At 52.3% G+C, this 20019-nt stretch overlaps 9 protein-coding genes; 5 read left to right on the forward strand and 4 right to left on the reverse strand.

The window, feature by feature from the left end:
* Positions 1-1103: 1103 nt before the first annotated feature.
* RCC_05526 (uncharacterized protein) lies at positions 1104-2793 on the forward strand (the record flags this gene model as incomplete). XM_023770796.1 has 2 exons in its annotated part: positions 1104-1198; positions 1248-2793. The coding sequence occupies 2 exons, from the start codon at positions 1104-1106 to the stop codon at positions 2791-2793; spliced, it is 1641 nt and encodes a 546-aa protein (XP_023626564.1).
* Positions 2794-2832: 39 nt separating this feature from the next.
* On the reverse strand, positions 2833-3591 carry RCC_05527 (probable uracil phosphoribosyltransferase; the record flags this gene model as incomplete). XM_023770797.1 has 2 exons in its annotated part: positions 2833-3333; positions 3421-3591. 2 exons carry the CDS (start codon positions 3589-3591, stop codon positions 2833-2835), a joined length of 672 nt encoding a protein of 223 aa, XP_023626565.1.
* A 621-nt stretch (positions 3592-4212) lies between these two features.
* On the forward strand, positions 4213-5934 carry RCC_05528 (related to chromosome condensation protein (CrcB); the record flags this gene model as incomplete). The annotated part of the gene is made up of 1 exon (XM_023770798.1): positions 4213-5934. One exon carries the CDS (start codon positions 4213-4215, stop codon positions 5932-5934), a length of 1722 nt encoding a protein of 573 aa, XP_023626566.1.
* Positions 5935-6129: 195 nt separating this feature from the next.
* RCC_05529 (uncharacterized protein) lies at positions 6130-7320 on the reverse strand (the record flags this gene model as incomplete). XM_023770799.1 has 3 exons in its annotated part: positions 6130-6812; positions 7008-7112; positions 7176-7320. 3 exons carry the CDS (start codon positions 7318-7320, stop codon positions 6130-6132), a joined length of 933 nt encoding a protein of 310 aa, XP_023626567.1.
* Positions 7321-8027: 707 nt separating this feature from the next.
* Positions 8028-9716, reverse strand: RCC_05530 (related to histone-lysine N-methyltransferase; the record flags this gene model as incomplete). Its single annotated transcript, XM_023770800.1, has 1 exon — positions 8028-9716. One exon carries the CDS (start codon positions 9714-9716, stop codon positions 8028-8030), a length of 1689 nt encoding a protein of 562 aa, XP_023626568.1.
* A 65-nt stretch (positions 9717-9781) lies between these two features.
* Positions 9782-14098, forward strand: RCC_05531 (uncharacterized protein; the record flags this gene model as incomplete). The annotated part of the gene is made up of 1 exon (XM_023770801.1): positions 9782-14098. One exon carries the CDS (start codon positions 9782-9784, stop codon positions 14096-14098), a length of 4317 nt encoding a protein of 1438 aa, XP_023626569.1.
* A 387-nt stretch (positions 14099-14485) lies between these two features.
* Positions 14486-15525, reverse strand: RCC_05532 (probable SDO1 Protein required for cell viability localised to cytoplasm and nucleus; the record flags this gene model as incomplete). XM_023770802.1 has 2 exons in its annotated part: positions 14486-15394; positions 15451-15525. The coding sequence occupies 2 exons, from the start codon at positions 15523-15525 to the stop codon at positions 14486-14488; spliced, it is 984 nt and encodes a 327-aa protein (XP_023626570.1).
* Positions 15526-15955: 430 nt separating this feature from the next.
* Positions 15956-17665, forward strand: RCC_05533 (probable Carboxypeptidase Y homolog A; the record flags this gene model as incomplete). XM_023770803.1 has 2 exons in its annotated part: positions 15956-17367; positions 17422-17665. 2 exons carry the CDS (start codon positions 15956-15958, stop codon positions 17663-17665), a joined length of 1656 nt encoding a protein of 551 aa, XP_023626571.1.
* A 494-nt stretch (positions 17666-18159) lies between these two features.
* On the forward strand, positions 18160-19619 carry RCC_05534 (related to cell division protein CDC50; the record flags this gene model as incomplete). XM_023770804.1 has 4 exons in its annotated part: positions 18160-18241; positions 18311-19240; positions 19302-19464; positions 19523-19619. 4 exons carry the CDS (start codon positions 18160-18162, stop codon positions 19617-19619), a joined length of 1272 nt encoding a protein of 423 aa, XP_023626572.1.
* Positions 19620-20019: the final 400 nt, after the last annotated feature.

Raw genomic sequence — 20019 nt, forward strand, 5'->3', positions numbered from 1 at the left:
CGGTTAAGAGAGAATCCTATTTTCTTAAGCTATTATACGGGTTAGCGCTACTCTTAAAGTGTTAAATTCCTAGCTTATACTCTTATAAAGTTCTACTTAAAATATCCGTATTCGCTATTATTATTCGGATCTTTAGGGAAAGTTCTAGCTCTCTAATATTTTATAGTATTAATATAACCTAGTTATAGATATAGTAACTTAGGCTTCTTCGCCTTCTTAGGCTTTTATATAGGTAGTATAGAGAAAGGAGAAGGATATAAGTAAGTAGTAAAGGGGTAGTATAGTAGTAAAAGTAGTAGGTATTAATATTAGTATTCAAGTATTAATAAGAATTACTAAAAGAGTAGTAGGTCTTTATCCTACTACTCTTTTAGAGATCTTACTTACTTATATAAAGAGTTATATAGCTACCTGCATAATACTATTATACCTTTACTTTATCCTTACTATTATTACTTAGGTATTATAGACTTAAATAAAATTACTTTAAAGAAGGAAAGCGAGGACATTATACGCGTATATTAAATTACGCTACTTATTACTTATTATACGGAATATACCTTTAATTACCGAGGTTCTAATACCCTATAGTGCTAGCGTCGCACTATCGCCTAAAAGGATTGTTATAGAGTTGTTCTTAAAAACGCGCCGTAGCGTTGCCGAAAGAACGGCATGGTGCAATCCGAACCATTCCTGGTTCAAAGACTTCGAAAGAACGTGGAAGACGTTGTCCTGTTGTTCGACGGCAGCGACCGTGAGAGGTGCTTTGTATTGCGCAGGAGAGAAGATTCGAGTCGAGATTGAGGTGGATTGGGTGCTGCTTAGTCAAACATTGAGGTCTGTAGGGAAGCGAAGAGGATGACGGAGACGAAGACACACCACTTAAAGTACTTCTGCCATTGCGAAACACACCGACATCGACATCGAAATCCACCTCGGATCTGGTACAAGGGTGAACTTCTGCTGAAAATTGTGTCACCAGCGGTTCGCCAGACGTCTGACTTTGAGTTTGGGGAAGATCAACATTGTGCTGCTTTGCGACGCTTTCATCAATATTTCCCATCTTCATCGAGTTCCATTCCTTGCACTTCCACCTCGATGAAATGTCTTCGTTTTTACTTTGTGGTCTAGTTGCCGCATACCTTACTCTTACCACTGGAACCATTGTGCCAGCGAGATCGACAGGAAATGCATCATGGTGAGAGTCTTACTGCACAGACACGCATCGTAGCTAACCACCTTGCAAGGCCTTATCACACTTTCAAGACCGCAAATTTCACGCCACCATATCTCGAATTCTCCCAGAAGGCTTCGTCGTCGGATGACTTTCTCTTCATTGCACCTGATGGAGCGACAGCTTTCCAGAAGGCACCTGTCATCATGACAGGCCAGGGCGAGCTTGTCTGGAACGGCCCCTTACAGCATGCTTTCAGCTTTGGTGTTCAAACGTATGCTGGCGAGAGAGTTTTAGTTGGATGGAACGGATCTTCCTTTCCAGAACCCGTGGGCAGGGGCAACGGTGTGGWGACTCTCTGGAACAAACAATATCAGCAGATTGCAGAGGTAAAATTGCCTGGCAACTTTCTGGAGCTCACCCCTGGAAATCGCTTCGCCAGTAATATTGATCTCCACGAAATCTTCATCACGCGGGAGGATACCATGGTGGTCACCGCGAACAATGTTACTCAAGCTGACCTCTCGTCCGTGGGCGGCGGAGCGGATGGCTGGATTGTCGAAGCTCAGGTTTACGAGATTGACATTGCAACAAACGAGGTCCTCTTTGAGTGGAAGAGTCTTGATCATCTTGACACTTTACCACTAAGTGCATCGGTCTACCCTCTTGGAAGTGAAGGCTACGATGGCCTGAGCCAAGAGACTGCCTGGGGATACTTCCACATCAATGCTGCTTCCAAATTCCACGATGGCTACATTTTAAGCTCCCGATACCTTTCTACTGCTATTGTGATAGATTCACGCGGAGAGGTCAAGTGGCGACTGCAGGGTATAAACGGCGGCGACTTCACTCTGGGAGACGGAGCCGACTTTCGATACCAGCACCACATCAGAGTGGTTGAGGAACACAACAATACCTGCATCACAATACGACTGCATGATAACCACAATTGCCCAATTGACAATAACACAGTTCCTGCTWCGGGAAAACTCATCACCGTCAATCTGGAGACGAAGGAGGCGACTTTGGTTCAGAAGTTCCTCAACGAGACTGGTCCMATTTACCCGACTGCTCAGGGGAGTTTCCAAGAAATGAAGAACGGCAACTATTTCACTGGACACGGGTGGATACCTGTACTTGAGGAGTTCTCTGCAAATGGTGAGGTGCTCAATACGATTCAGTTCGGAGAGGCGGTAAGAAGAGAAGGGGGAGGATTCGAGAGCGGAGGTAGAGGCACCCTTTCGTATCGAGCTTTCAAGCAAGCATGGACCGGCTGCCCTTTGACGAAGCCTTCCGTTGCCGTGGAGTCTACTGGAAAGGACACAGCTTCCCAAGGGACTAGAGTGTTTGTTAGTTGGAACGGAGCTACGGAGGTTGATGGTTGGACCATTTACGGCGGGAACAAAACTTTATCCCCTCTGGCTAACGTGAGAAAGACTGGGTTTGAGACGATGTTTGACTTGCCGAACGTGCAGTTCGTACAAGTGAAGCCCGAATGGAGGCGGCGTGCGGGCTGCGGGCATGAAGAAGCGAGGTCGGATGTGGTGTCCGTGAATGGAGAAATGCATAAATTGATATCGGAAATGATCAGCGCATGTAAAGAGAGAGTGCTTCAATAGATCCGATGCAACGACTTCTTTGGATAGAGCGTATTGAAACTACTTCCCAACAGTCAAATACAATCTGTCTCCCACATCTCCCAAACCTGGCTTGATCATGCCCCGCTCATCCGTTGCGGCATCCACGCCTCCCACCCACAGCTCGACACCCTCTGGCCATGCCTCGGCCGCTTTCTGCAGACCGTCTTTGCTGGCTAAGATGGAAATGGAGATGATCCTTTTGACTCCCCAATCCCGCAAGGTGTCGATTGCCGCACAGACAGTAGACCCGGTAGCGATGATCGGGTCTACGATGATTGCCAACTCTGAGATGCTTGACGTAGCGCCAGCTTTGTGATATGGTAAGTTGTTATAGTACTCCACAGGCTGCAGCGTGCTCTTCTCCCGGTACATGCCAAGATGATGGATGGAGACCGGAGTGGGCAAGACCGCCTGAACGGCATCTACCATGCTCAGTCCAGAGCGTAGAATGGGCACAAGGCTGAGATTCGAGGGGTTGATGGCTTCAGTGGGATACTCGTATCCGAGAGGGCTTTTGTCCTAGACACGAAACACAAGCCATCAGTCATTGCAAGCCTATTGCGAATCGTCAGCCGCTGCTGGCTGCGAATGGTGTTGGAGACTTACTGTGCCATTCTGCTCGACGGAGAGGCCTTTGGCGAGAGCCTCGCAGCTGACAATCGTGGCAATTTCGTGGATGAGAGCTTTTGTCTCTTTGGCATTGGTGCTTGCAGAGCGGAGGAGGCTCAACTTGGCTTTCACGCAAGGGTGCGTGGAGACGTGGACGTTGGCGACCATGCTGCGTTCCTATGCTGACTGACTCTCAAGAGATGGCGAGGATGGCGAATTTCCCGGAAGTGACGGTGAGAGAGACGGTCACGTAGAGTGAAGATGAAACTGCTCARGAGGTTTCAGAGGTTGTTCGTTGTCTTTGTTGTGCCTGCTGTTGCAGCTTGCTCAGTCAACGATAGGCACCGCGGGGCTACCTTATCGTCGGCGAGCTCCTTCTAGGTTCCACATTCCAGGTTCCACATCCATGGTAGGTACGTGCTCACGTGGCAGTCATCAGGCACCTGGCACCTGGCACCTTCCAATCCTGAGTCATCGTATTTGGTATGTCCAGAAGCTAGACGACATCACCAGCTTTAGTGGTGCACACTTTCGCATCTTGTTATTCTGTCCGTGCTTGATGGTTGTCATCATGGATTCAAGATTGATGGTCACGAGTTGTACTGTGCATGATTCGCCACAAATGCCGATCGGCGACCGTGCTCTAGGTTTAACTTTCTTGCCATCGCAACCTCCCTTTCTCGTCGCGTCGAAAATGTTGACGAGCCCTCGGCCTGGATATTTTGTCGCAGCGGACGTGGAGGATTTCGTGCGCCTGGATAGCGGAGACCAGCAGGACCAGTAGGACCAATGTCTTCGGTCAAGGCGCCTTCGTCCTTTAGCCAGCGCCCGGCGTTTGAGGACGTTGATCTTGCAAATGAACCGCAATTAGATGCCAATGGCACTGTTGTGGCGACTGAGGAACCGAGGATTTCCTCCAGCACCACCCGGAGTCGAAGGGAGCAATTCTTCGGGAAACGCGGTTCTCAACATAAACCGTCGCGTCCTGTCTCGAGCGCCAGCCAGGCGACAATAAGGACGTCGAGATCAAGATCCAAGGGAAAACGCGCCAGTCAACATGATGCTGGCGACCACCGAACTTACGAAGAATACAGTGCGCTGCCGCAGCCTGTGCCGTCACACGACCAACAGACTCAACAGAAAGACCAGACAGAAACTGGAGTCAGGAACTTCAGTAAACGCTTGCAGCACAGTAGGGCAAGCAGCGCAGCACGAGATGAACAGCTTGACACATGGGACGTGCCACCTGTTCCTAACCCTCAAAGGTTCTCTGCCGCCACTACAGCGGCGCAGACGAAGCCATACTCCCAGGATGTCGCCAGAGACGAAAAATCACAGCCAGAGCGTCCATTGCTGCAGCCAACGCCTGGCCAACCACAGAACAAGCTTCTAACGAATTTATACATTATTTCTTATCTTATATTTTTCTCCATATTTGGCACACTGGCGCGTCTCGGGACCCAATGGATCACGTTCTACCCGGGCGCGACACTCACCTTCCCCGTCGTATGGGCGAACATGGCCGGCTCATTCGTCATGGGGTTTCTCTCCGAGGATCAACGACTATTCGGGCATGGTCTTGCAGGCCTGGACAGCGACAAGCGACGTGATGAAGAAGAGTTTGACGATCTACCCGTAGACGTTGCTCAATTGAACAAGTACAAGAAAACAATTCCACTGTACGTCGGTCTGGCAACCGGATTCTGTGGAAGTTTCACTTCTTTCTCAAGCTTTACGAGAGACGTTTTCCTGGCACTTTCCAACAATCTTCCCGCGCCCGTCAACCATTCTTTTTCTTCCTCCCCTGGCGTGGTCTCGCCCTCAAGGACTCTGGGCCGGAACGGAGGATATTCGTTTGAGGCGCTCGTGGCAGTGATCTTAGCTACCATCGCTCTATCGCTTGGCGGCCTTGTTGTTGGCGCTCATACGGCACATGCTCTAAATCGATGGACACCTACAATACCGGCGAGCGTTCTCCGAAAGATACTTGATCCCGTAATGGTGGTGCTGGGTTGGGGATGCTGGGTCGGCGCCGTGCTACTTGCCATATTCCCGCCTCAGCGCGTGTGGCGTGGTGAAGTGCTGTTCGCTCTGGTCTTTGCTCCCCTGGGTACTTTGATACGATTCTATGCGAGCGCGCAGCTCAACGGGCTCGTCRTCGCCTTTCCACTAGGCACTTTCGCTGTCAATATGTTCGGAACAGCAGTCGAAGGCATGTGTTATGATATACAGCATGTTGGCGTTGGAATTATGGGACAGGCAGGCGGAGGTATCATCGGCTGCCAGATCCTGCAAGGGATCATGGATGGGTTCTGTGGTTGTCTCACTACGGTCAGCACTTGGGTTGCAGAGATCAAGGCCTTGAAGCGCAAGCATGCATATGCTTATGCCCTTGCTAGCGTTGTTGGAGGGTTGTGTCTCATGGTCATAATTATGGGCAGCGTTCGCTGGAGCGTTGGCTTCTCGGAGCCAGTTTGTAACAACGGCTACACTTCGAAAGTTGGCGGATAACGAAAAGTATACATACTAATACCAGCGCCATCAGTGCGTTGCAGCAACATCTGCCACGCTTTTGCTACGTATCATCGCCTCGGGCCAGGTTAAGTATGGGCAGTCATGTGCTCTATCTCAGAGCTTTGCGTTCCCTCCTTCCATGGAACCTTCGTTGGAATTTTTCCCATTCCCATCACCCTTTGATACTGCAAGTCACTTCTGCTGTCCATCGATCCATTTTACAACCAATTTGGTAACCTCGTCCGGGGCTTCCTCAGGAATATAATGGCCAACTCCATTGCCGACGCCCTCAACCTGCAATTCACCCTCCACCCAATCTTTCCAGACCTTGGGCACATCATGCATCCTTCCAAGATTGGATGCCGAATAAATCACCAAAAGTGGGATCTTAACCTTTCTACCCTCCTTCTGATCCTTCTCTTGCTCCTGGACATCCTCCGTCGCACCGGCTGCATAATCCCCGCAAGACCCTGCAATACACTCGGGCGAACTGAACTGGTGGCAATAATGTGCAATGGCCTCATTTTCTTTGAACTTTGCCGTGCCGACCTCGTTGCCTCCCTTTGCTCTCTCAAGGGAATGTTTGATATAAGTTCCTGGACCCATGGCTTCAATGAGCATAGGGGCGGCGGGTATCGCTAGGAAGGGCCAGTGATAGTATGCTGCGCTCGCGGCTGGGTTGGAAAAGACCCTCCACTGTTCTCTGGTGGGGACAATGTCCATAATGATTGCAGATTGGATGTTGTGTGATGGATTGGCGTCTACGATCAGACGATGTCCAATGCGGCCGCCGCGGTCATGGCCACACCAGATTACGGGTCGTTCTTTGCCGAAGACTTGTTGGAGTGCTTCCATGAGGATCGATCCTACGGTGCCTATGCGATTGTCAGGGAACCTCTCAAGTCACTTMAAACGCCCAGGTCAAAAGCAAGGACATTGGCATGTCTCAAGTGAAAGAGTAGCAGTTCAGTTGCAGTCTTGAGTCAGATTGAAGCTCCAACTGCTGGAGTTCCGCTATAGCGTTGAGCCATGCCAATTCGTTCTGCCGCCTTCTGATCCTCGTGACCTACGTTTGTCGTGCTTCGGAGGCAATGAGCTGAAGCCATAGCCTGGAAGCTCCGGGATGAACATGGTGATTTTATCTTTCAAATCTGCCACCATGTGTCTATACATGTCTGATCAAGACGAACATAGCGTCAGTCAAGCGGTAACAATACATCTATCAAAATCATACGCACATGAGCTCTGGGGCCATCCATGAACCATGCATAGTACTGGACCCGAGCCAGTGTCATGTGAATAGCTTTTCACCGTCCCGGATGAAACCTTGGTGTCTTTCTCTTGCAGGAATGGGTGAAGTGTCTTTAGTGTCTGGTCTGCCATGATGGTGATGATGTTGATGATTTCAGCTTGATCTCCAGGGTTGATTGTGTACTTCAATGATGGCAATGGGGTAGGAATCTTGTGTGAAATATCGTGGATGTAGCTTACCTCTTACCTAGGTTAAGAACTATATGATCTCACGTCCGATAGCGGGGAGCTCTGATTGGTGTGACTCAGCTGCTGTCATCATGCCTCACACAGCTTGCCGCTCCATAAGGTGTGTATAGGGCGTAGACTCCTCCGGTTCATAAATTCAGCCTGAGCGATTCTCCGGGCTGTCTCCACATAAGCGCATATCTACCTAAGGTAGGAGCTTTCCACTTTCAGAAAACTGGCGGRGTTGAAACCTTTGTCGGCACTTTTTCAGACGCAGGTTACGGACGAATGCGGTAAGCACTGGGTGGCATGGTCAAAAGGCAGATATATCAAGCGTGACGAAGCTCAGCTGTGACAAAGGATCATTGACCCCGTTCGCATCAGGCAACGTGTGATTCATCGTCAACTGCCGAGAAACAAGTCAACGGCGTCGACTCAGGACCCGGGCAGAAGATGCGCCGGGCATCCTTTGGAGATTTTCATTTGGAAAGATCTTGTGCTGCCAGGCCGAAAGCGCGTTCCTCAACTCGATATGGTTGTTGACTTTGAGTAGCTGGCCAGGAATCTGGTAAGGATAGGGCGATCTGAGCCGGGGCGTGAGGCCGCGTGCTCTACGACTGCTCCTCCTTTAGCCGACTGCTGCCTTGAGCAACAGCACCGGTAACGCCACTTCCAGCTATACCATCGTAGCCTCCATCTTGCATGAAGAAGTCGACCTCGTCTACGATATCCCAGACCACATCTTCAGCAATCTGCTCTCTATATCTGTCGCCTGCAGGCCTACAGCGCCGGCCTGGATTCCATCCCTCCTTCTTACCACTGGCGTCGAGTCCAGCATCCGGCATCTCCACATCTTCCGACCCTCTTCTAGGCCTTGCAGGAGCGAGATGAGGAGGAGGACACCAGAAGCCATCCCTCCCATCTCCGAAATTGACCTCTGCGATTCCACCCCAAAAGCAAGATACGGCTGGGAAGTAGCCCACCAAACCATCGTCGAAAGTGCCTTCTCTCGCACCCATGGCCTTACTTGGGGCACTGGCGGGAGGGAGAAAAGCGAGAAGGTTTTCAAAAGCGGTGCCAATGAGGTTTCCATTCTTATACACCCTGATCGCGCTGTGTGGAAGCGTCCGCAGCTGTGGATGTTCATGATTGGGATTGGGAGGCGCTTTGATAGAATCCTTTGAATTTTGAGGTGCACCCGCAGCATGAGTAGGAAGTAGGCTCAGATTCGTAGTACGATCTGCATAGACCTCCATGGGTCTGGAAGCGACGTGATCGATGACTTCAAAGTAGTTGTTTGCTTTGTAAGGAACAGGAATACGGTCGCGAATAACATCCATGGGCTCATCGAGCGGTGCAGCGGATTGGTCAAAGCCATCGCCAAAATCGGCGGCAGGATTGTAGATGCCGCTGACTATTTTTTGCTGTAGTTGGAGGGAGGGAAGTTGAAGCTCGACGCCAATTACATCGCCTTCCTTGATGTGTTGGTCTTCTGGACCCAGCACAACCGGAGTAGGCGCAGCGAGCGACGATTTGGCCGACTTGCTCTTGGCAGCTTTTTTCGAGTGAAAGAACTTGCCGGGCCGGCTACGATGCATGGTCTCGAAGCGTATGTCTGTGATGCCGTAGCTGTATCCATCGAAGCCCACGGGTGCATCAAGCGGTGCCTCCCGCCTTGCCCAGCCAAATCGGACATGTGGTTGTGGGACATTGGTATCGGGATCTGGTCCTTCTCGCGGCACGCCACGGTGAATCTTGAGTTCATAGTATAGTGTACCTTCCCGCGCGCAGAGGTTTGAGCGGACCATGCGCCATCCCTTTTCATTTGTCGTGAACAAGGCATTGGTGGAGAAATGCATGCCCTTGTCGGCGTCCTCGAAGCTGAGCCGGGCATAATGCGGTGGTGGAGAAGTCGATCGATAGAATTGCTTGTGCGGAAACTGCGGGTCAGCGATGGCGCGTGAGTAGCGATATCCGCGCTTGTTCTCTGCCAGGTCCATCGGTCTATACAGCTGGCGGTCATTGTGAGGCGTCAAGAATGGTGGCTCGTGTGCGACCATGACATCGTCCTTGGGCACATCAAAGTCCACAGTCCGCGGCGGCGGCACCGCGAATCTCATGGGGCTTGGAGCCTGCGATACCGCGTTGGCCTTGCGCTTGAGCGACGACGATGACCCTCCACCAGCGGCGGCGCCGCCTCCACCACCTCCTCCGCTCCCGCCATGCGTACTCTCCCGCTTCTTCAACGACTCTTTCTTCTCGCGCTGCGCACGCACATTGAAGGATGTGGGCTCCGCCATGCCTGGTGGAGTGGAGCGGGGTGTAGTGGAGGGAAGTGAAGCGATGCGGATGTGGATGAGCTAAGATGTTGACAGGGATTTTGGAAGTCGCGTGGACTTCGCGTCGACACCACGTCAACTTTCGCAGCACTCACACCGACGACAATACAACACTTTTGCTGTGCGGAAAGACAGACGACTTGATCTTGTTCGTGTCTGTCCGCCATGCATGGACTATGGCTCCCGTCYAAGTGATCGATCTCACCTCGTCTCCCGAACCTGACGACTCGCCTGCGAGAGTGGCAGCTCTGTCCCGCTTTCAACCGCTACGAGAAAAGTCGCAAGTCGTAAATCGTGGCATTCCAACAATCCCAGTCAACGGTCTCCCTCTGTTCTACGATAACTCTGCTCAATGGGAAAATGACGACAATGTCCGTCACGTTCAGCAAGAGTTGGAAGATGTCCTACCTGGAGCAGCGGCTGGTGCCAACAACGGCACAACGGGAAGCATCGCGCCCGGAGCTTTAGAAGAGAGCGTCGCGACGGAGCAACGAGCATACGGATCGAGCAGTCATGTGTCTAGCCGCCAAGTGAACAATGGCACAATCCTCGAACCGCCGGCTTATAGTCACATCGCCGACTTGAGACCCACGAATCTTGCAGGCATTGCACATGAGGGCACTCGTGTATTGCCGAATGGACACGGTCTAGCACAAGAGGCTCCAGTTTCAGGAGATGGACAGCATCAGTGGTCTCTGCCGCGTCACAGACAGCTTTCCTCAAACGAATCATGCCAAGACCCTCATAGCAATGGTTTCTCACAGACTGCGGCGCCGCAGGTCCCGCCAGCTTATCATGCTCTGATTGACTATGTTCGACCACTGAATGGCATTTCTTCAGAATGTCGAGCACGGCTGTACGGACAACGGCATGCCCTGGCAGGCACGCCGCTTGGTTATGCGATTGAACAAGACATCTTGAAGACGCACAAGGATTCCGCCGAGGCAAAGAAGAAAGAAATCTGTCCAAATTGCAGCAGAGCCTTCTTCCGTAGTGAGAAGATGCAACGCCATCGCCGACGGTGTGAAGCTCGGGATGCTGCAAGATCTTCCCATCAAAGTCCCGATGCTGCGCTACAAGCACCGCCACTTCTTGTCAGCCAACAACAAGACTTGACGGTTCCTCAAGCGATGTCCTATTTCAACCCATTAAAGCGCGCCCTGCAACCTTCGGATTCCAATGGCTCTAAGAGGCCGAGTGGCAAAAAAGCAAGAGCCGATCCAATATCCCCCGAGCCGCAACGGCGGCCTCCCTCAAGACTCCGGCTTGTCAACATGACTGATGATGGGATGGAGGGCATTGCTTTCAGTGATGAGTCTAACAGCCAGGCGCCGGGAGCAAGTCTTCCAGACGACAATCGAAACAGTACGGCAATCGCTTATGTCTCGTCTCAGCCTGTAGATGATCYATCCTCTGGTCCCAGTCGAAATGGTCTACCGTACTCGGCAGAGGAGGATGCCCTCCTCTTAAAGCTCCGGGAGATTGATAAGCTCCCGTTCTCCTCGATCGCTGGGAGATTYGCGGGCAGAACGCAGGATGCCCTCAAGTTCCGGGATCACACCTTGCGCACGAGAAAACTGGGGCCAACGAGACAAGTTCCTGGTCGCTCGGCTCATCTGGAAATTAAATCAAGTCTGCCAACGAAGCGGATCAGGAAACCCAATATACCTAGCGGATTGGTGCCATGGGCGTCGGTGAACAAAGCCCGAGCGGAAGAAAATCAGATCGCGGAGGCTCAGCGAGAGAGCAAACGAAGGAAGCAGCTCAGAGAGCAAAGCGTGAGAGACATCAAGGTTGCTGAAACAGAAGTAGAGATAGGCGCTGCTGAAGGAATCCCATCAAATGCCGGGAAGAGCGGCTCCGGTTTATCTTCCAAGGACGCTGTATATCCCAGTTCAATGTCTCGAATACTTCGACTTCGAGAGCTGGGTGTTCGTGGACGACGAGCGTGGACGAAATCGTCACACCCAGTCCCTGATGAGTTGAAAGACCACATTTTCAGCGACTATGGACTTCAGCAGGAATATCAGGGCACCTCTGGAGATGTGATATCGCTTGCGTGGAACGAGTCTAATCGGTTTGCGGCGAGCTCAATTGCGATAGCCGACCAACAGAGCATGCAATACAACATGCATCGCAATCTTCTCGTCGGCGACACAGAGCGTGTAGAGGTCAGGGAGCTCCTCGAGCATCATATTCCACGGCCAGAGGTGAGGAGCACAACTAACATCAACTCAAACCACGCTATGCGACAATCGCAAGACCCCAGACTATTCCTCAGTGTGGTGGCGGCCAAATTCTGTCCGCAAGACAGCACTCGGCTCTTTACCGCCGGGATGGACAAGGCGTTGCGGCATTACAATGTTGAACGGGATCAGGTTACATGTCGCTATGCTGTCAAACACACATCTCCCGTTGCCTTGCTATCTATTGGAGCTGGACATGGTCTTGTCGCGACTGGGTGTCACCAGTCATCCAGAAGCATAAACGTCTTTAGCTGCGGGACGCAGAGTTACGACGTCAAACTGGAGCTGTCCCCGCGACAAAGCAATGTCGCGGTCTATCCCTCCGCACTCAAATGGGGCGTAGCGCATCACCACCAAAACTTCCTGTTGGCAGGTTTTAGTGGAGAGGAAGATGTAGTGTCGTGCGCCACAGGCGAGACCTGCCTGTGGGATGTTTCAAGTGGTCAGCGAATACAACTGGGAGGTGCCACTCGGAATGTATTCGACGTAACCTGGAACCCTATACCGAGTTCCTCGTCCATTGCGTTCGCCGTTGCGGGTAATGCTAATGGACACGTCGTGGACAAGGGCATGCGAACGGTTGTACAGTGCTTTGCAGCTGGACAAAAAGGGGGTCGTGGCGTGCTTGATTGGCAGTCTCCATGTTTGGACGTTAACGACCTGGTGTTCTGTCCTTACGACGATAATCTGATAGCTGCCGGAGCCACTAACGGCTGCGTGTACATTTGGGACAAGCGCTCTGCGGATCGATCTCAGCRGCCGCTGCATACCCTTCGACATGGCGAGTCGCTCAACGTGTTAGACCACGACCGGAACGCGGAGGTGGCAGACACTGGTGTTCAGTTCCTCGCTTGGGGGCCTACAAAGAATCGCCTGTACTCTGGATCGTCWGATGGCATCGTCAAAGTATGGAATCCATACAGATCGCCAGATAATGCCCATGTCAGCGACATCTCCGGCCCATCCCGCGATAGATCGGCGGTCATGTCTGGCGCTTTCAGCCCGGACTTCCAAGAGCTGCTTATAGGCACAGAGAATGGCCGAATCAATCTTTTCAAGTCCGGCTCAGATGCAGTCAGTCATAGACGCCAGCAATTCAAAGTCATCCCTGGTCCGGAGCCTGAGAGAGAGCCCGAGAARGAGCAGCAGGAGCCCTTCGCCGCGGCACGGTCCCTGCTTCAAAATTGCGAGATCGAATTGAGACCTTGTGGCGCCATGCCATTTCGCCAAGCTGTTCAGGGGCCCAACTACCAAGGTCCCTYCCTGAATCCTAGCAAGGCATTGAGGCGTGAGGCCGATGAACGCTTAGATCGGGCTAGAGACACGCAACTGCGTCTAGGCGATGAAAATGGTGAAGGCGACTTCACTAAGGCGGCCAAAGAAGTCGACATTGCAGAAGAAGAGGTTACAGATCTTCGGCGTCGAAAAGACCTTGCTCGAACGTTATTACCAAAGGCTGAAGCTTTTCAGCGGAAGCTAGCGGAGTTTGAGGGTGCTAAAAGGGAACTAGAGGCGTTGGTTGGCAGCGTCGAACGTTGTAAGCTTGACTGTGCTGTCCTGCCCCAGCACGATGATGACGACGACGACGATGTAGAGGACTCTGGACGATCAGAGCTGAGGATTCCGGGCTTCATGCAGTTCATTGCAAATGCTTCTCCAAGCGACGAGGTGTCTTCCACCTGTACCGGGTGCACTTCTGGCAGACCCAATATCAACAGCAAAGCTCAAAGGTTCTGCACCGCATGCGTGCTGAAACGAGCACGGTTGACTTCCGCCTGCACAAAGTGTGGCAAGGCTGCTCGCCCAACGACCGAGGAGGGCAAGCCGACTGTGTGCGAGCAATGCGCCTTTGGATGCATTCGATGCGGGATGTCTGTGGTGATCGCGCAAAACTCTGGATCGGTACAATGCGGCCCATGCGGTCTTGAGTGGGAGATGGGAGTCTTGGGATATGATCTGATGCAAACGTTTACGTTGGCTCCGAAGCATGCGATGGAGATCTTGAGGGTTGAGGACGATGAGGACGATCTGATGCAAATTGGCGATGAAGAYAGAGACTTCTACTCCAGGAAATGGGGCGCAACGGAAACGTGCTAGGGTGTGAAGTGCATATGTAATTCCCTTTTCTGAAGAAGATACCAAGAAGATCGTCGCTCGCCCCTTCACAATCACGACAAGCAATTTTACCAAAGCTTTATGAGCCATCAGCGCTGTTGCTCGTGAAGTACTTCTCCCCTGATGATACACTCTCGAAGACTTCTCCACAAGCAGGACGTCATCAGCTATCGCGGAAATGGCGGTCAGTATTGCAGGAGTCTGTTATGCTTATTTGCTTCCTGGCCTACTATTCTCTCTTTTGATCTTATAATGGCGCAAATCGTATTGCTGCAAGGCCATATCAGAGATTTGCCGGGGGTCGTTCAATCATATCCTCGTCAAGCCGTCCTATGCTCGCTCAAACGCCTGATAATGAATGCCAAAGTCTCAATTCTCCTCATGAGTGACAGCCATATCAAGCACTTCCGCCCTGGCCCTGCCTTTCGTTTGCGCACTGATGAAATCGCTGAGCGTCTTGAAGCTGCCCGGCTCGACGAACCCTACGCATTCCCACTCCTCGCCCATGACATCTTGACTCTCGACCTGCTCCACAAGACCCAGAATTATGTCCTTGACGGTCCCCGTCGTTGGTTCCTCGCCTTCGGCTTTTGGAGCCGACTTTACGCTTTGCTTGAGAACGCTGGTTGGACAAGTAATCCTCAGTCGCATCCTTGCTCTCGCCACGGGGATAGGCTGATGGGCAATAAGCGCCTTCATCGCATCCAGCGCCTGCGACTTGGAACTCCTCGTAGTGACCACTCCCGTCCATTTCGCCTTATCTACCACCTTCGCCTCTCCTTGTGCATCCCCACTCCCTTTCGCGGGTGTGCTCGATCCAGAATCTGCCGCTGCAGCACTTTGATCCCGACTCTTACTCCGATCACTACCCTCTACCGCACCTCCCTTCGCCGGAGCCCGTCCTGCTCCGCCTCCCTTGCTGCTCAGTTGATCCAGCGCCTTCTCAATCATGCCCGTCGTGTAGACTCTCTTACTCTTCGGGTCCACAAGTCTCCCCGCCACAATTTCGATGACTTCCTTGTGCACTCTATCCAGTTCCTGCGATCGCTCCTTTTCTCCAACCTGAATCTCGCCCTTTTTGAGGATTTCCAGTACGATGTCATCGCGGCTCATGTTGGGAAAGGCCTTTTTGAGGTCATCATTGGGTGCGACTTGGCCTTTTGAGACATTGATAAAGACGTTGGGGATTTGGAGGACATTGTCTAGATCKGTTTCATTGCCCGCGCGGAAAGACGTTACGGTGTTCTTGTAGCAGGCGATTTCGAAGCGTTTCTTGCCCTGAGGATTTATTAGAATAGTAGCGAGATGCTTGTAAAAAAGAATGCCGGGCTCACCTTCTTCATACGGACCAAGCTGACGTTTGTCAACTTGATCTGGTTGGAAGGCTGATTAATCTGTGCTGACGGCATCTTGTACTGTGATGCCTATAACGTCGTGCTGTGTTTAAAGACTCGTCGAATTCATGCGAACTTTCTCAGAAGATTGCTCATCGCGCTCGATTCGTCTCCACTCTCTCGGCTTTTGGACGGGCCGCCCGAAACCCCCCACGACGACCCTAGCTCTTATCGGGGCGCTAATGACATCGTCTGTGTTCGGCGTTGGTGTGTACCTGACATGTGACCAGCCGCCTTGTCTTGAGCTTCGCCTCTTCGTCCCGGTTCCTGCTTCTTCTCTCCATCCACCACCATCTACTGTTGGCTGGACCATCTTACCATTATCAAATCTCTGTGAGATCCCCAAGAACCGACTCCTGCTTCGCTCCGTCTTGCTTGAAGCACATCCAAGATCTCTCCGCTACTCACCAAGACTCCTGCCGCCTGACTCCGAAACACCGTCAACATGAAGGTCGCAGCATCGGCCCTCTTCGTCGGCGCTGCCGTGGCTTCTATCCCGCAGCAGCAGCAGCCATTGAAAGCTCCTGGAGCTCTCCATGATGTCTTCAAGGCCGCCAGCGACAAGGCATCGTCGTGGTCCAAGCCATTGCAGAACCTSGGGAATGAGCTGAAGCATCTTACCGACGAGGCTCGCTCGACCTGGGATGAGGTCGCCATGATGTTTCCAGAGGCCATGAGCCAGGCATCCTTCTTCAGCACCCCAAAGAAGCACGAACGCAAGCATGACAGCGAGTGGGACTTTCACACCTCTGGCAAGGCCATCGAGGAGATGTTCACCATCAATTCTGAGGGCAAGAAAGAGCGCGAGCTCGATGGTAGCCTCGAGGCTTTCAAGCTCCGCACCAAGAAGGTCGATCCCAAAAGTCTCGGCGTAGACACCGTCAAGCAATACTCCGGGTACTTGGACAACGAAGAGGACGACAAGCACCTCTTCTACTGGTTCTTTGAGTCGAGAAACGATCCGAAGAACGACCCTGTGGTCCTCTGGTTGAACGGTGGCCCAGGCTGCTCATCCCTGACTGGTCTGTTCATGGAGTTGGGACCATCTTCCATCACAAAGGACGGCAAGACCAAGTACAACCCAAGCAGCTGGAACGCTAACGCTTCCGTCATCTTTTTGGACCAGCCTGTCAACGTCGGCTACTCTTACTCCGGTAGCGCTGTTTCCAACACTGTCGCGGCCGGCAAAGATGTCTACGCCCTGTTGACCCTCTTCTTCAAGCAGTTCCCAGAGTACGCCAAGCAGGATTTCCACATCTCCGGCGAGTCTTACGCTGGCCACTACATTCCAGTGTTCGCATCTGAGATTCTCTCTCACAAGAAGCGCAACATCAATTTGCAGTCTGTCTTGATCGGTAACGGTCTCACCGATCCCCTCACTCAATACGAATACTACCGCCCAATGGCTTGCGGTGACGGTGGCTGGCCCGCTGTTCTTAGCGAGCAGGAGTGCCAGAGCATGGACAACTCTCTTGATCGCTGCCAGAGCTTGATTCAGAGCTGTTACGACAGCGAATCTGTCTGGTCCTGTGTTCCCGCTAGCATTTACTGCAACAATGCCCTTATTGGACCCTTCCAGAAGACTGGTCAAAATGTTTACGATGTGCGTGAGAAGTGCAAGGGTGGCAGCCTGTGCTACGATGAGCTTGAGTGGATCCAGGAGTACCTGAACCGCGATGATGTGATGAAGGCTCTCGGTGCTGAGGTGACCAAGTACGACTCTTGCAACTTCGACATCAACCGCAACTTCTTGTTCAACGGCGACTGGATGCAGCCATTCCACCGTCTAGTCCCAGACCTCTTGAAGCAGATTCCAGTGATGATCTACGCTGGTGACGCCGACTTCATTTGCAACTGGTAAGTGGTCACAGTTCGTCGCATTCTCCAGCACAATGCTAACAGTATTTGCAGGCTCGGCAACCTTGCCTGGACCAACGCTCTTGAGTGGCCCGGCCAGAAGGCTTACGCCAAGGCGGAGATGAAGAACCTCACTCTCTCGCAGAGTGACTCTAACGTCGGCTCCGTCAAGTCTTCGGGTAACTTCACCTTTGTCCGCATTCACGCTGCCGGACACATGGTTCCGTACAATCAGCCCGAGGCTTCTTTGGACGCGGTAAACAGATGGCTCGATGGCGAGTGGGTTGAGAAGGCGTAAATGCCCAAATCGACAGATTTCCTTAGTACCTAGATAGCTGTGGTGAAGAAGGCMAAGGCATATGGCATGGCTCACGCGATGTGTAGCATACATTTACGCGCGTTGAGCAATGAAAATCTCCAGCATATCCATCGTCTCATGTGCGCTCTCAGTGCAGCATATCTAGTGTGTACATCCAGGACGGCAATGAACAGCACAACATCATTATTGCCGGCGAACAGTCTCATCAATGCCAGGCGTGTGCCAGGCTCACAGACTTCCTTCAGACTTTGTGATGCCGCAAGACATGGGGAGGAAACCGTCGCAGTTGTAGGTACGGCAGTCAATCTGATCCTGGTCTGGTCTCTTGAGGCTGAGCTGAATAGGTACGATCGAGGGATGCGACGCCACGTGCAAGGGTCCAGCTTCTTCCGCGCGCCGACCACTTCCACCCGAGCCCTGGCGTGCTTGATGCCGCGTCGCTGATGCGTTTCCCCTCTGCACATTGATTGAGCATGTCGCAAACCATGGAACAGACGGATACGAGCAGCAATCACTCGGAGGTAGTGGAGAAGAAGAAGAGCCGCAGGCCACCAAGTATGCAACGAGCGCGAAACGMGTGTGCGAACTGCGAGAAGGAAGGAAGCTGACGACTGCAATGAACAGACAATGCCTTTCGCCAGCAACGACTCAAGGCGTGGCAGCCCATTCTCACGCCGAAAACGGTCATTCCCCTCTTCTTCGGTATCGGCGTCTTGTTTGCGCCCATCGGCGGCGTCCTCCTGTGGGCGAGCTCGACGGTCCAGGAAATCATCGTCGACTACTCCAAGTGCAGCGCCGACGCTCCCCAATGCTCAACGGAAGGGAACTCGTTTTCAGRGATTCCAAGCGGTAGCATCACCACACACTTCAAAAATGTAGTCCCCCCTGCAGATGCGCCGACGTGGTGCAAAGAGACCAAACAGGTTGRCTATGGAGGCGACGACAACGACTTTCTGCAGGTTGACACCACCGCTTGTCGTGTACAATTCTACATTCCAGATGAACTGGCGCCGCCAGTGTTGCTGTATTACCAGCTCACCAACTTCTACCAAAACCACCGTCGATATGTGCAGTCTTTCGATCAGGACCAGCTCAAGGGCAAGAACCGCAGTCCTTCCGACATTCAGGGCAGTCAGTGCGATCCTCTCAGGACAGAGACGCAACCGGATGGCTCGCAAAAGGCATACTATCCGTGTGGGTTGATCGCCAATTCCCTCTTCAACGACACCTTCTTCAGCCCGGTGCAGTTGAACGCCGGTGGTAGTTCTAATGGGAATGTCACATACAACATGACGAACAAAGGAATCGCCTGGTCATCGGATGCAGACTTGTACAGCAAGACAGAAACGCCCATTGACCAGATTGTACCGCCAGAGAACTGGCGTGTGCGATACCCAGCTTGGAACGCGACATTCCCCGTCCCGGACCTCAAGGAATGGGAAGAGTTCCAGGTGTGGATGCGCACGGCAGGACTACCGACTTTCAGCAAGCTTGCCCTACGCAACGACAATGAGAGCATGCCCATAGGCCGATATGAGATGATGATATACGACTGTGAGTGACGGCTCTAGCCTCATTGAAATCCAGGTGTTCACGCTAATACCGTCTCGATCAGACTTTCCCGTAACGCTGTACAGCGGGACAAAGTCAATCCTCATCTCCACCCGCACCGTCATGGGCGGCAGGAATCCGTTCCTTGGAATCGCGTATATCGTGGTAGGAGGGTTGTGCATCATCTTGGGCACTGTCTTCACAATTACTCAATTCATCAAGCCAAGGTCGGTATTCCTCCACATCTCAAATTCAAGACCGCTGCGACTGATACACACAATATAGAAAACTCGGCGACCATACCTACTTGTCGTGGCAAACGGAGCAGCCGAGCTCGGCTACAACTACCGGTCGTGCTCTAAGGAGTAGCGAAGGAGCATGAACGAGAATTTGTCGAATTCCATTGTCCCACTGAAAGCGTTTGGGAGTGGGCGTCTGGCGTTTCAGGCGCAAGCTGAGATGGGAAAGGGTCATCTGAGTATTTGCCTCTCTTGTGCACGCCTTTCTTCACGATCACGAAACAGTACAACGAGTCTATTCTTTCTGACCTATCTGGCATTGTGCAACAACAGGAACGTGGCTGCGTGGTTCTTTGATCTTGTTCTGGCCCGTGGCGTCCTGGCGATCATCGTTCGGTTCATCTAGCATCGCGCTTACGATTGCCAGCTGGGCATTCGATTGGTTCTCATGATCGATTCTGCTTACGGTATAATTAGTCGGTCTCGACTCCGAGCGCTCTCGAAGCATACCGAACTCCTGTTCTTCGGTCTGGTTTGGCCGCC

Source organism: Ramularia collo-cygni (assembly GCF_900074925.1).
Source record: "Ramularia collo-cygni strain URUG2 genome assembly, contig: RCC_scaffold08, whole genome shotgun sequence".
Taxonomy (NCBI): domain Eukaryota; kingdom Fungi; phylum Ascomycota; class Dothideomycetes; order Mycosphaerellales; family Mycosphaerellaceae; genus Ramularia; species Ramularia collo-cygni.